The 15,142-nt window shown below is 35.4% G+C and overlaps 2 protein-coding genes across 4 annotated transcripts in view; both read left to right on the top strand.

Moving 5' to 3' along the window:
• Window positions 1-2,317, top strand: part of LOC127969011 (E3 ubiquitin-protein ligase TRIM39-like) — a 5,664-nt gene extending 3,347 nt beyond the window's left edge. The window contains exons 8-11 of the mRNA XM_052570564.1: window positions 564-615; window positions 740-766; window positions 1,160-1,186; window positions 1,305-2,317. Coding sequence (XP_052426524.1) covers window positions 564-615; window positions 740-766; window positions 1,160-1,186; window positions 1,305-1,837 — 639 coding nt within the window. The 3' untranslated portion in view covers window positions 1,838-2,317. The remainder of the gene's footprint in view (window positions 1-563; window positions 616-739; window positions 767-1,159; window positions 1,187-1,304) is intronic.
• A 683-nt stretch (window positions 2,318-3,000) lies between these two features.
• On the top strand, window positions 3,001-14,694 carry LOC127969009 (major facilitator superfamily domain-containing protein 8). Of its 3 annotated transcripts, none has more exons than XM_052570562.1 (13): window positions 3,001-3,052; window positions 3,408-3,442; window positions 8,703-8,776; window positions 9,184-9,227; window positions 10,067-10,307; window positions 10,581-10,694; window positions 10,846-10,990; window positions 11,143-11,201; window positions 11,289-11,397; window positions 11,479-11,613; window positions 11,961-12,064; window positions 12,792-13,006; window positions 13,112-14,694. In XM_052570562.1, the coding sequence occupies exons 3-13, from the start codon at window positions 8,746-8,748 to the stop codon at window positions 13,316-13,318; spliced, it is 1,404 nt and encodes a 467-aa protein (XP_052426522.1). In that variant the 5' UTR covers window positions 3,001-3,052; window positions 3,408-3,442; window positions 8,703-8,745; the 3' UTR covers window positions 13,319-14,694. The 3 variants fall into 3 exon arrangements, with proteins under 3 accessions (XP_052426522.1, XP_052426521.1, XP_052426520.1); XM_052570561.1 differs by lacking the exons at window positions 3,001-3,052; window positions 3,408-3,442 and adding exons at window positions 7,936-8,097; window positions 8,234-8,306; XM_052570560.1 differs by lacking the exons at window positions 3,001-3,052; window positions 3,408-3,442 and adding an exon at window positions 7,937-8,306.
• Window positions 14,695-15,142: the final 448 nt, after the last annotated feature.

The raw sequence follows: 15,142 nt of genomic DNA, 5'->3' as shown, positions 1-15,142 counted from the left end.
ACATCCCAACTTTGGTTATTTGGCAACCCAGCGCTGGGTAAATATTGCCCAGAACACATGCTGGGTTATTTTGACACAGCTGGTTGGGTAAAACGTTTTTACCCATGATGCTGGGATGTTTTTTCTCATCTAGTGTTTAAAAATTATTATATTGCTGACAAACATTTATTATTAAGCAAGATACACAAAATACAAGAAAAAATGAATTTATTTAGGTGAATCAAGCATAGTTTACAATGTTACATAACTTACATTTGAACTCTTTTAACAAGCCTTTTAGAAATATAAAAAAGGCACATTAGTAACCGCTCTCTGTTATCGCTTTTTACCGAAATAGTGCTATGTCTCGTGCCGAAATCTAAAATTATGATTTAAAAAATCATGACTTTTTGGTTTGAAAAATGGTTTGATCAACATGTTATCTGTGCGGTAAAAGTTTGGTGACAGGCCCAACTTCAAATAACAAAGTCTGTAAATACATCATATCATGTCATTTTAACCTCATAATTTTCCTTTATTAAAATTTCTTGCCGCTAATTCATGTTTTTATATATTTATTTTAGGGCATGGTTCCTCATCTGTGGCTTTCAACTAAGCAACGCACCTGGAAAGCTGGTGAGGGATCCGAAACCATAACCTAACATGAAATGAATAAAGCTGAAAATATGCATAAAGTTGAAAAGTATACTTGTGAATATCAGTAATTTTGTTCTGGGTTTTTTTTTTTTTTTTCAAACAGGCATGCCACGATACATCCCTAATTCAGGTAACTATAACTTTTATTAGACCCCGTTGAGCACATTTGAGATATTAAAAAAAACAACAGCCTACTACATTCTATGATTTTCCAAAAGAGAAAAAGAATTGAGAGAGATTGATTGGGGTAAAAAGAAAATTTTTTTTTAATTTGAGTTAAATAGTTGTCTGAAATTGTGTTAGTGTTATAAATGTAAATTTATAAAATGAAAATATGAAAAAAAATTGCCAGATTTATGAGGTTAATAACTATGATAATGTGTTATCATTCTGAAAAGAGTCTATAGCTACAATTTGCCATGGGAGTGTGATGGTCTAGCTGTCATGATGATTAACTTTCATAGTAGAGTATTAAAATGTGGTGTCTAAACTCAAAACTCAATATTGTTCTCTTTTTTTTCAGTCTGGAACTGGATTGTCAGTGCAGGAGGTAAGTTTACATATCTTTTAAATTTGATCTTTCCCCCCAAAAACCCTTCACTCCAGCATTAACAAAAAAAGTGTTAAATGCATCAGTCCTAATGCCCTCACGTTCTTCTCTCAAACAGCTGATGTGACTCTTGATCCCATGACCAACCAAGCTTGGCTGCAGCTCTCTGATGACCACAAGAAAGTTCAGGAGGGCCAAACAGAGGCCAGTCTGCCTTACAGCCCTCAGCGATTTGACAGCTTGCCCTGCGTCCTAGGCTGGGAGGGCTACATGAGTGGACGTCATTACTGGGAAGTGGAATTTGCAAACAATGGTTATTGGAAAGTTGGAGTGACAACTGCATCCTCAAAGAGGCATGGCCGCTTTCCAATGAATCCCTCAACTGGTTATTGGGTCCTGTGGCGTAGCACACGTCAGTTTTTCGCATGCACCAATCCCGAAACAGCACTGCCAATGCTGCTTGTGCCCCCAAGGATGGGAATATACATCGATTACGAGGAAGGGCAGATTTCCTTCTACAATGCAGAGAACAAATCACACATCTACACCTTTACGGGACACTTTCGTGAGAAGCTGTACCCTTTCTTTGCCCTGCTTGATGGCAGGGGAGTTATAAGCGTATGGTCTCCTAAACAGCACAGTCGCTTTTAACAACAGATCAGGTTTAAAAGATAATCTTTCATTCTTTGCTTCTGTTTGAACATTGATACCTTAACAAATGATTCAATGGAGTCAAATAAAAAGCTACTCTTAATAGCGACCTTTTGATTTAGATCAGTCAACAGAGTTGTGGGCTGGACCTCAATGAGAGCTATTGAACTACAGAGTAAAGATTACAATTATTTCCTCAAAATGATTGCTACACTTATGTATCTCTTTATTCATTTGTATAATGATTATAAAAATGTATCCATGCTTGTCTACGTTAATGTATGCAAGTAACAGTATGTGTTTTGACACAAATATTTAATGCGTTTTATCTCTGTTCATCCTGCAACCATCAATAAGATAACTACACAATATTTATTGTATCACTGTTAATGTGTGAATAATGTCTATTCAAATGTTTTTATAGTAGCTCTGGCTGATTCTACATATGTAGCCTATTAATAAAACATAAAATACAGGTCACCATATGTCTTTTTATTGCACTGCACTGTTGAACTGAGAACACACATATAATTTAAGTCAAACTGAACAGTCTTTATTTGACAGTTCACCTTTTATTAAAAAAAGTCATTCTTAAAATATTTTTTTATTACCAAGGGGGCATCCTTCTTTCTTTTCTTCTAAATCTATCCACAGAAGGCAGCTGGACAGAGTGAAAATCCTAACTGGGATAGTTAAAATATTGCTTCATCATTGTCTATCACTGGCAAATACGCCTTTGAAAAGCAATGTAAAGAATATTGCAAAATAAACTCTTCAGGTTTTCTTTAAAAAGTATCCCCCAAATGACTGAGGAAATGCTTGTTTTATTTGTTTAAAAAAATCCACACTCTCCCTACAAACATGAGACCTGACATTTTTTTACAGTAGCTCCCCCCGGAAACAGTCAGATAGGATTGGGCAAACAGACTGTCAGCACAGTGGTATAACCAATCAAATCCTCTCTTTCAACCGGGAGGGCGGGGCATTTAGTGGAATGTCAAACTTATTGCTTCTGCTAAATATAACGGTATATGTTCCTCATTGTTTTTGTACACAATTTATATTACCCGTCTTCTTAGTGAATTTGTTAATTAAATATTTTCTATAATCATATCTTACCAAACGATTTTGCTTCTTGTAGACGCCAATAAAACCGATTGTGTCCGGAATGGAGCACAGGGAACGAAAAGACACGACTCTGATGTTCATGAAAAGGTTTGTTGTGATATTATTCATTTTCGTTTGTTACGCTGGGTGGTGCTGATGATGCACAACAAATACATAATGCCAACAACCACTTCAAGTAGCCTGTTGCTACTACTCTAAATCCACAGTAAATTAATATAAAATTTTAATTTAACCGTCTTAGAAGCCTTCACAATCTTTTCAAAATCCAAATAATTTTTTTATTACATTTGTGACTAATACTAAGTTACCACAATTCTACTACAGTAACAATGAACTGATGTGGTGTTCTGATGGAACTTAAGATTGCCATGATACAGTTTTCATGACAGTGATGCCACTGCTGTAACAAGACTGTTTGAGTTTGTTCCTTTGCTTGGTTTAGACTTGGGTCACAGCTGAGAAAGCCACTTCACACAAGTAAGTAGATCCAGGGGATAAAAAGTAAACTGGGTCATTGTTTCGTCTGCATGGTTCATCCTTTTCTCACTCACCGAAATACTGCTGCTGCTCTCACACCTTTTTACATCATCACCATCTTCACATGTGTCTTCAGTTCCCTGCAGTGGGACCGTTCCCTAAAGCAGGGGGTGTCAAACTCATTTATGGTTGATAGTCGGATCAGATCAATTGTCCCCTTGTGTGGGCCAAATTCTTAAACATTAGTTTGCTTACAATAGCATTAATATTAACCCTACAAACTACAATATAATTGAAAGGAACATATGATGCTAGCTAATTAAAAAGGTGTATATATATATATATATATATATATATATATATATATATATATATATATATATATATATATATATATATATACACACACATATATGTATATGTATATGTATATGTATACGTATATATATATATATATATATATATATATATATATATGTATATATATATGTATATATATATTATACAATAACATCTAGATAAACAATTTTGTTATAACTACAATTATGATATTACAGTAGAAAACGTTTTCCATTCCAAGCTTCAATGCATCTCATATTGTTGTTTAATACTGCAAACTTTTACATTACAAAATGGGTTTGCGATTAAACATGCTGGTTGGCAATGACCTCACAAAACGTATACCCTTTGAAGTACAGTAGCCGCCTTTCAGGTTAACTTTCTTCTTTTGGTAATGTTAAAAAACACAAGTAGCCTTGCCACACAAGCATCAGTTACAATGCAGCTAGCATCACTTATGTTCCACTTTAAATGTTGTAGGAAATACACGTTATGTAATTTTCAAAGTAATGTTTTATTTATTTTATATTATCCATATTTGACACCCCTGCTCTGAAGATTCCAGATGCACCTATTTAGTCCTGTTCAGCTTGTTCATAATTTCTATTCCTAAAACGTTGTAAATTATTTGTCTGTCAACTGTCACTATTACTATCACTTTCACAAAAATCCCGCTCAATGTTTATTCATCCTGCTCTTGACATTTTATTCACCACTTGGTCAACATGCAAATGTTATTGTCATTAATCCAGTGGCAGATTGTAATGTTTAATTATAGAACTGTGCTGATTGCATTGGTTGATATCTTGTCAAACATATTTCACCAACACTACAGCAGGTTGGGAAACTAGTCAGTACTGGATCAGATCTTGATCCAAATCCTTGGAATTGACTTTTCCTTGGAAAATTATTAGTTTTACCATCATAGGTGGGGTATTTGGTGCTTAAAGGTCACAGGTTTTGTGGAGCTGGTCTACAGCACTTCACCAGAGAACACTACTACTAATCCTTTACTACATCCCAGGAAAAGACAAATACATGTCATACATTTTTGGAAGATTATACAACAATGTGCCTCTAAATATTGACAAAACTGACATTTTTCATACATTTTCAAGTATGTACGTACTCAGGGCCATGCACAGGGGGGAGGCCCCTTTGCCCTTATTGGCTTGGTTGCCCCTCTCCCCATTCCCCTCATCACCCCAGCTCAAAGCTGTCTGTTACCGCTCCACTAAAGATCTGCTGATTCCACCAATCCGCTCTGTGTTTCCAGCCCTCTCCACAGCCTCACTCACAATCTGTGTGCCGCTCTCTGGAGAGTGGAAACCAGTGGTGAAGCTATGGGTGGGCCCGGGTGGGCCATGGTCCACCCACTTTCAGCTGTGGCCCACCCAGTGAGAACCTAGTAATTTTACAGATTAATGTTATTTATCAAAAGATAATAATTAAAAATTTGTAGTTTCACTATAACTTCATATATGTGCTTTAAAATATATTTAATGTGACTTTTCATGGTCAATTACAGGTAGTTTATTAATTTTTCCTCTTCCTATAGGTGCTTACCATACGCTTGTCAAAATAATGATTGGACAGTTTCTGTTAGTCCCACCCACAATTATCTTAATGGATATGTTTGAAATAGTGTTACATTTGAAAGTTGAATTTGAAAATAGTGAAACAAATCTCATAAAGAATTTAAAAAGGATATATTGGATTTCCCAAATGGAATGTAAGTCTTAGCACTGAATCCGGATCACCTACAAATGAAACCAGACCAGCGGGTGATGGATTTATGGATTATAAACTTCTGCACCAAACGTGTTTAAAACATCATATTAAATAGGTACAGTGTCTGATCTGCTAAATAGATGTGTTCTTTGTGAAAAAAACAACAACAAAAAAAACCATTGTGCTAGATATTCTTCGAACTGCACATTTGCAGCTGTGCTCATTTCTGTGCTCATTTCAAACCACAGTCCCCGAAGTTCGTTGCATTACCATTTAGATGCATTGCGATCCACATTAGTCAGTGGTTGATCTGCTGAATTAGTAATTAGTTGGTCATTTGTTTTGTCGGTAATGACTCTGCCTTCTAAAAGCGCTAACAACTTGTACAAAATATCCATGTTCTTAGAATTAGAATGTCTACTAAAATTATTGTACTCTATCAGATCTAATATAGATAACACCAATTTTGCTGTTGTTGGCACACTTTGTAGAAAAAAAAAGCCTTCACACAAAAGAAGACTGGGAGGCTGCTAAATGCAGTTCAACATGGCAAACATGAATACAAAGCTCCAATAAGCCAGCAGGTAAATCATCATATAGAATATTTAGCAGTTTGTCACACTTTAATCCTTGTAATTAATTATATTTCTCATTATAATCACTTGTCTTGATACTAGTAATCTATAACATATTTTAACTCATATTTTATTAAAACCATATTAATAGTAGTCCTATAAATAGTTTAAAAATAGTAAAAATGTTCTAAATTAGTTGTTCATTAGTATATAATATAGATTTATGCTGTAAAATATTAAATAAAATGTATAATACTTATAGGCGAGAGTGGGGTAAGATTAGCCATCTTTTACTAATGTGGTCCTCAAGATGAAAGAAAGTGTCTATCCTATCCTACGGAGCCCCGCACATGACATGCAGGAAAAAATATTAGGCTAAATCATGTGCACGATTTACTAATTTGTTCCCTCAATGCTCCTGTGGCTCAGTTTGCCCCAGGTCCCAGGTAAATGACCATCCGACTGAATCTGATTCAAACATGTGAAATAAATAATTTAAAAACTAATTTAATAATTTCCTTTTACAGACAGTCATATTTCTTTTCTTAAAGTTCACTTTAACAACATAAAACCAACCAAATGAAGTTTAAATTTCAATATTTAATTGTTTGTTTCTGAACACCAAATTTGTAGTCTTCCTAAAAACAGACTAAACAGAGTGTTTGTTGGCCGTTAGTGACTACAGGTGGAAAGATATTTGTATTTATTTATTTGCATTAGTTTTCATACCAATATCTTGCAACACTGCCAGAACTTGAACTGATAGTAATCACAAGAGCCCACAGACATATTATTACTGACAGGATACCACATTCAGTAAGAAAACACATCATGATATTATCTGTCAATAAATGTATCAGCGCTATCAAAACAGTAGCATATAACACTAGTGCAGAGATCTGAAGAACGAGTATCTTACGTCTATGCTACTTCATATTGTAGTTACATTTTCACAAAGTCGAAGTCGTGCCAACAGTATTCATAAGAGCACTAGACAAAAGATAATTTAAATAACAATGGTTAATAATGAAAACTATAACAGTAATAGGCCTATGTATTGCTGAATGAATAATAAACAACTGATAAATTATATAGCCCTGACCTAAATTGGTGCAATGTGATATAATTTAACAATGCTCATTCCTCCAAAACAGGGAAAACATCTTTCACAAACATCTACATATCTGTCTCTTTTAAAGTGTTTAGTGTATAATGAGTGGTTATTATAGCACAATTTCCACCCAGACCATGCTAATTTTCAAACTCTGGCTACGGCTGTGGTGCCTTCCATTTCCCCAATGTGTTTCTCCTTTTCACAGTCTGGCAGAAATGATGGGTGGTACCAAAATACATCGTCACATGACAGTAAAAGTGTACAGTTGCCAAGATACAAGGGGTGGGTCAACTTACCCACTGGCTCAACTTACCCCACTCTCCCCTAACTTCAATTGAGGTTGTGGCAGAAGCGGGCTCAGAGAGTTGAGGGAGAGACAATCTTATCAAAACATCTACAATAAAGTCAGTTATAACAGATTGTGCTGATTTCTCTTTTAATAGTATATTTGTAACAATTGGATGATTTGTATTAACAAGCATCCATCCTCCTTGTGCCCCTTCTTTTTTGGTTTGGGCCAGTGACCCTCAAAATGTCTCTTGATGGAAAATGAGAGGGTGATGTTGATGGCTCCTGTTAACACTTCAGTCTGAGATAATTACATTTTTAATATGCAATATTGTTAATGGCTGCCGAAAATTCAACTAGGTATGTCATCACAGGAATAAATAAAAAAAAACAAGAAAGAAGACAAGACAAGACAAGAGAAGGGACTTTGGGGACCTTTATTTTGAAATTTGTAATTCGCGGTTGTGTTTGTCACAGCTCACGTGTGACCACGATCCTTCAAATGATACAAGATTGCGTTGAAACAACAACACCAATGGACTTTAGACTGCTCTTGAAATAACGCCGAATTATTCTTAACACTACTGTGCCTATAACAGCTAAAATGGGTATATTATACAAAGACCTGAATGCGTTTTCGAGATATCTGTTGTGCAAATCTAGACAGTTTTCAGTCAAGTTAACTTAATTATAAAGAGCATGTCAATGTAAAGAACTGACCTATCTTCGTTTCATTTTCGCAAGCTGCTTAATCTCTAATAATGTCTCTTGTGGAATCTGACGAAAACACTCCGCTTCTCAGAGGCGAAAATACAAGGTAAATTTTGATAACTGCATTTGCAATTTCGCAGTCTGGCTGGTCTGATTTTATTTTCTGTTATGGAATGTCTGAATTGAAATATTTAGCTCGAACGATCTAACAATGTTGCCTGTGTGTGTTGAGTCACAAGGGGATTTCTGTCACTAATGCTCAACATGATAAGTTCAAAATAGATTAAGTCGAGCCAGTGTGAAAGTTTAGGTGTGAAACAGTGAAGTGAATATATGAATGTTATATCAATCATGAGCTGCTGTCATACTACACACATAACATCCATAATGCATGAAATCATTGTAATTAAATATACTTAAGTGTATACCATCAAGAGCTAAGATTGTTATTTATATATCCATGACCATGAATGTTAATAAACTGTGTCTTTTCCTCTGAAAGTGGTGGCGATGCAGACAGAAGCCGGTGGAGGTCCATCAGGGTCATGTATTTCACTATGTTCCTTAGCAGCGTTGGTAAGAAACACATTCTTACTCTCTCATAAAATTATTCCTGCTTTGACTGTGTTACTTATCAGATTACGGTAAATACTGCTGTGCAGATGTATTGTGCTGTCCGGTTCAGTGAACAAACATGCATCCATCATGCATTCATGCATTCATTTCAAATCTGAAAACCTGCTGTAAACTGCAGGATGTTTGTGCAATATCAGGACACGCCATGTTTAAATGTACACTGTGCAATGTGATCCAACATTTTATGCCTGTAAACATCATAAAAATTTGTAAAACAAGATAGAATCTCTCTGTACAGCTGTTGTAATTACAATAGATATATAAATTAATGTTTGTGCATTGCTTGTATAGTATAAAGTACTTGCGTGTAATATGTTTCACTGATTGCATTGTTTTTTTCCCCTTAGGTTTTAGTATTGTCATTACTTCCATATGGCCCTATTTGAAGAAAGTAAGTGCATTTGCATTTACACACACTTTATTACATAATAGTCAGGCTGTGCATTTTTGTAAGCTGATGAATTTCTTGGTAATCAAACTCATGACCTTGTTGTTTCACAGCATCATGTTCTACTGCTTGATTTACAGGAACAAAGTGTTTTCTGTGCAGCTGAGATTTGAGTGAAGTGAATGTTCATTAGAATGGCCGTTCTATAAATACTGTGCAGAGTATGATTCCTTGAGCTAAGCTTGATGATCAAACTAGAAGTGAAAGAGGGAAGTGGGTATATGTGCGTTTCATTTCCAAGAAAGTGTGCCAAAAATTCTTAAATGCATCAAATGAAACCTATTCCCTGAGAATCTTAAATGTTGTCTAAAATCTGTAGAGGTTTTCGATTCTGTAAAATAGAATATTGTTTTTTTGGCATCGTATTTCAAAAAGTGAAACTCGTACATTCTAGATTCATTATGTAAAACATTTCAGAAGTTTTTTTTGTTTGTTTTGATTAGAGCTTATACTGTAGCTTTGCCCATTTACAAAGTAAATTTTTTTTTTTATGGTAGGTTTATTTTAAAGGGACAGAGACAAAATACCAATCAAAAAACACATTACATAAATGTTAGAAATTGATTTGCATTTCAGTGAGTCAAATAAGTATAACACATACATTTAAAATGCATTCCAAATATTATTTTATTTAAATTTATTAAAACATAGGGTTTATTAAAAAAGTTTTTGTTGAGATTGCTCGGTTCACTGAAGGCAATTGCTCAGAAATTTATCAAGTATTGTTACTCAGTGACTGTCTTGTAAATCCATCAGTCATGCTCTATATAATTCTTTTTTAGATTGATAAAAGTGCAGATGCCAGTTTCTTGGGATGGGTTGTTGCTGCATATAGTTTGGGTCAGATGGTGGCCTCACCCCTCTTTGGATTGTGGTCCAACCACAGGCCTCGACGAGAGCCTCTAGTCTGCTCTATATTCATCAACGTCTCTGCTAACATTTACTACGCCTATGTCTACCTACCTTCCTCACACAAAAAAATTCACATGCTTTTGGCTCGTACATTTGTGGGCATTGGAGCAGGTAAACTTATACACATCTCACACATTAAGAAATTAATACTTTCCTTCAGCAAGGATGCATTAAATTGATAGCGAAGACTATTGATAATGTTACAAGAATCTATTTTAAATAAATTATTTTAATTTCTAATTTTATATTCTATTTTAGAATATTACAATTTTTACTGTATTTTTGATCAAATAACTGCAGCCTATGAGCAGAAGAGACTTCTTCCTTATCTTAATCTTATTTTTATCTAGATGCATTGTTAAGCTCCTTTATCCTGTCCTGTAGGTAATGTAGCAGTTGTGAGGTCCTATGTGGCTAGTGCCACTTCCCTGAGGGAAAGAACCTGTGCAATGGCAAACATGAGTGCCTGCCAGGCTCTCGGCTTCATACTCGGCCCAGGTTTGTGTGAAGGCAATAAAAGCATGCTAGTCGCAAGAATGCGTTTGAACTGAAAACGGTCTGCAAGAACAGTAATTGTTCTCAACTTATCTTGATAGTGTTTTTTTAATCATTAACTTTTTATAAGATATTGATTGCATTCATTTCTCAGCCCTGCAAGCTGCTTTGGCATTCATTGGAGAGACTGGCGTCAATGTGAATGTCATCCAGCTTTGGGTTAATATGTACACTGCTCCAGCACTGTTGGCAGCCTTCTTCGGCATCATTAACATTCTGCTGGTTATATTAGTCTTGAGGTAATGGTTTAACCTCTGTATTTTATAGCATTTGGTAATAGCTAAATACATGAACACTTAAATGTTAAATTTCAGGTTTGACCTAAAGCTTACATCATTTGACTACTTGAATTAAGCACTGCATAGAATTGAAAATGTTTTACATGATTTAGAGAGCACTTTGTGGATGACCATGGAAATGATATCCGTGCAATTAACTACACCTCAGAGGGTAAGATATTTATTTTATGGTTTAAATAATTATAGTGGTGTCGCTGTATAGTCTATTTTACCCAGTGCTTTGTCTTTGTGTCTTTAGAGCAAGTAGATGTGGCTCCTGAGGCAGAAGGTGATATCGACCAGATCGCAGTGTTCACATCTAATGTCCTTTTCTTTGTCATTCTCTTCATTTTTGCTGTGTTTGAAACGTAAGTGGTTTGATTCTAATCTAGACTCATTTTCTTTTCTGATTATTACATATTCATGTGTGATTTTTTTTTTCCCTTCAGTATATCTACTCCTTTATCAATGGACATGTTTTCATGGACGAGGAAAGAAGCTGTTTCGTACAATGGTATCATATTGGCTGCCATTGGCTTTGAGTCCATCCTCGTGTTCGTGGTTGTAAAAGTGGTCTCGGCACGGTAAAAAATGTTTTGATTTTGGTTATTGGAATTTTTTTTTTGTACCGTAATTGCTGTTCCTCTTTTGCAGTATCTCATTGTGTTTGAAATGTTTTGAAGAACTTATTTAGAATATTTAGACCTGCTTTTTTACTTCAGTCTGACACATCACAAGCTTATGGTGCCATGAAACCTCTTAGTCATCTTAGGAAATCTTTGTGTTGCTTGCATTTTTCCCCCTGCTGTACCCAACACATATAATAGATGTTAGCAGTTTTTGAAAACACTACTTCCTCATTGCTCGATTTGCTGACTGACTGATCAGATCTCAGATAAAATGTTTTTTTTGGTTGTGTTTTTTTTTTCAGGGTAGGAGATCGCCCACTGCTACTTGGAGGCTTGATTTTCATATTTGTGGGTTTCTTTATCTTGTTGCCATGGGGAAATCAATATCCTAAAATACAGTGGGCAGGTACAGTTTCCAAATAACTCCGCAAAGCTGGTTTGCAAGTTATTTTATTATTAAAGTAGCAATATACTTAACTTTTGAAAAAGTGTTTTAAATAAATCATTTTTTATTCTGAAAGGATGCATTAAATAGATCAAAGGTGCGGGTAAAATGACACTTTATGTTACAATACAATGTCACATGTTATATTTACGGTACTTGCTGCAGTAATAACAGTAAATTATGCATGATAACATGCAACTAAACCTAAACCAAACCCTATTTCTAAACCTAACCACGTGGTAAGTATTTTTTTCAATAATATTACTCAGTACTTAAGTGTATAGTAACACTGTAACTAAGGCACCTTAAAATAAATTGTAACCAAGAATTCAATTAAATACTAAGTAATGCTTTTCCTTTATCCCGGTTTCTGCAAAAGTATCAAGCAGCATGAATGTTTTCAACAGTTTCTAAAATCAGCATATTAAAAAGATCTTGTGACGGAGTAATATCTGCTGGAAATTCAACTATGCAATCATAAGGATAAATGACATTTTAAAATATATTAAAATAGAAAACAGTTATTTAAAATGATGAAATTAATACTGTACATTTGATTTAATAAATGCATCCTTGGTGAGCATATGAAGCTCTTCTAAAAACAAAACCCCACGCTTTTGATTGCTAATGTACTGTATATTACAGTAGAATTCAGTGTATATTAAACCAATATTATCCCCATAAACAGACATTCAGAATAACACTAGACTGGCACCCACTCAATCCTCAAACACGTCTCTGGAGCCCACTGGATGCCCATACCAACAGGCCTGGTGCTTGTTTACCCCTGTAATCAACCTGGCACAGTACATTACCTCAGACATCCTGATTGGAGTGGGGTATCCCACATGCAACGTAATGTCCTACACTTTATACTCAAAGATACTTGGCCCCAAACCACAGGTAAAACACTTTTCTTTTGAAATTTCAAATATCTCATTAAAGTAACATGGTGATTAGTTCAAATGAATGTTATTTATTCTCTTCCCCAATTGTGTGTGAATTCAGGGGGTTTACATGGGCTGGCTGACAGCATCAGGAAGTGGTGCGCGGACCCTCGGGCCTGTGTTTGTCTCTCAGGTCTACACCAACTGGGGACCCCGATGGGCTTTCATTGTCATATGTGGCATAGTGCTAGTTGCAATCGTATTTCTCAGCGCTATGTACAAACGACTTATCGCCTTCTCCATACGCCATGGAATGATAGAAGACTAAGAGCATGACTGACAAGTGCCTCCGCCAACTACTAAAGGACAGTTTAGAGAAGTGAGCCTGACCTAAAGATGGAAAACTAAGGCCCCATTTACACTGCATGGTTCAAGTGACCCAATTCCAATTTTTTCCTCTCATGTGGCACAGATCGGATCTGACCGGTGAACGTGTAAGCAGGAAAAAAACGCATGGATTCCGATTTTCTCAGATCAGGCCTAATTCATATGCGGTAATAAATTGGATATGAATCAGATACGTGCATTTGTGTGTGCCAGATAAATCGGATATTCCCCAGTAAGTGCGAGTCGTACTTCATTAAAAAAGTGACGTCAACTCAGGTGGACACCACCAACTGAGATCACATGACTTATTATAGGCAACAAGGGCTCTCCTCTTTTTTTCTCAGCCGTACGAGACCAATGTTTTGCTGATTTTCTTTTTTGTTGACTTTTCAAAATATTGTGGAAAGCAAAACACTGTATAATTTTATTTGCATCTGCATCCATTGTATTTCGTGCTGTTTTACTTCCTTTTCCGTGTCAGAACGTCTACGTTTGGTAGTTTCAGCAGTGTATAGTGTAAATGCAAAAATTGGATACGGGTCACTTTTATAAAAAGTAAGCATGTCGTCAAAAATCATCGGATTTGGCCATCAAGACCTGCAGTGTAAAATGCAGCCTAGGATAACTGTATAAATTGTGGAGCTTTCCAAGCATAATCATGATTCTGAAGAGGCTTAAGAAGTTGTAAATATCTTTATATCTTCTATATGTTGAACATATATAGTTTACCTTGTTAACCAAACTGTGAATATAACTACTATTGTCGCAAAATGACATGGATTGACACCACAGAAAACTGAACAGTGGCAGACTCTAAAAAGTCCCATGTGACGGGCAGTATTAATGAATGGCAGCTCAATGGGTTATGAAGCATCGCAGATTATGAGGCCTAAATATTGAGCGTTTAGGATTATGATTGTTTCGGTTTTAATTTATTTTAATAACTTGAATTTCTGGCATTGCTGAGCATTAACAAATGTGTCAGGTGACTTATTAAAATCTGTATTGATGGGACAGGCTTAATACCAATGTTAAAGTTTCTTTCTTTTTAATAACACTAAGCTTAAAATGTACACTAGGTGCTGAGCATCTTGACTTGACTTTGGCTGCCTCCATAATCACTGGATAACTACAAGACTACTGTATTTTAATTTTCACTCCAAATGCTCTTTTGTTTGGTTTGTTAAAGCACATAAATTCTGAAGCACAGAATTTCCTGAGAACTGGCAATTAATTGTTCCTTTAATAGTTTTAAATCGTTTCCAGCTTTTTTGTTCCCCTTTCTTTAAATACATTAAAAATGATATTTTACAAGAACTCAAGTTTGTCATTTTTGAAAAATACAGAAATGGGTTACACTTTATTTCGATGGTCCACTTTAGACTATAAGCAACTTTGCAACTACATGTCTACTAATTCTCAGAGTAAACTATTATGTTAGGTGAGAAAAAAGTTGGGACACTACAAATTGTGAATAAAAACAGAATGCAATGATTTGGAAGTTTCAAATTTCAATGCTTTATTCAGAATACAACACAGATGACATATCAAATGTTTAAACTGAGAAAATGTATAATTTTAAGGGGAAAAATAAGATTATTTTAAATTTTATGGCATCAACATATTGCTCCACTATTTTTTGCTGCAGCATTGGGGGAATTGGTGATCCTCTGCCCATCTTGACTTCTGAGAGACACTGCCACTCTTGAGAGGCTCTTTTATATACAATCATGTTGCCAATTGACCTAATAAGTTGCATATTGGT

Source organism: Carassius gibelio, chromosome B12 (assembly GCF_023724105.1).
Source record: "Carassius gibelio isolate Cgi1373 ecotype wild population from Czech Republic chromosome B12, carGib1.2-hapl.c, whole genome shotgun sequence".
NCBI lineage: Eukaryota > Metazoa > Chordata > Actinopteri > Cypriniformes > Cyprinidae > Carassius > Carassius gibelio.
The sequence above is the reverse complement of the archived record's forward strand: the minus strand, read 5'-3'. Positions and strand labels throughout refer to the sequence as shown.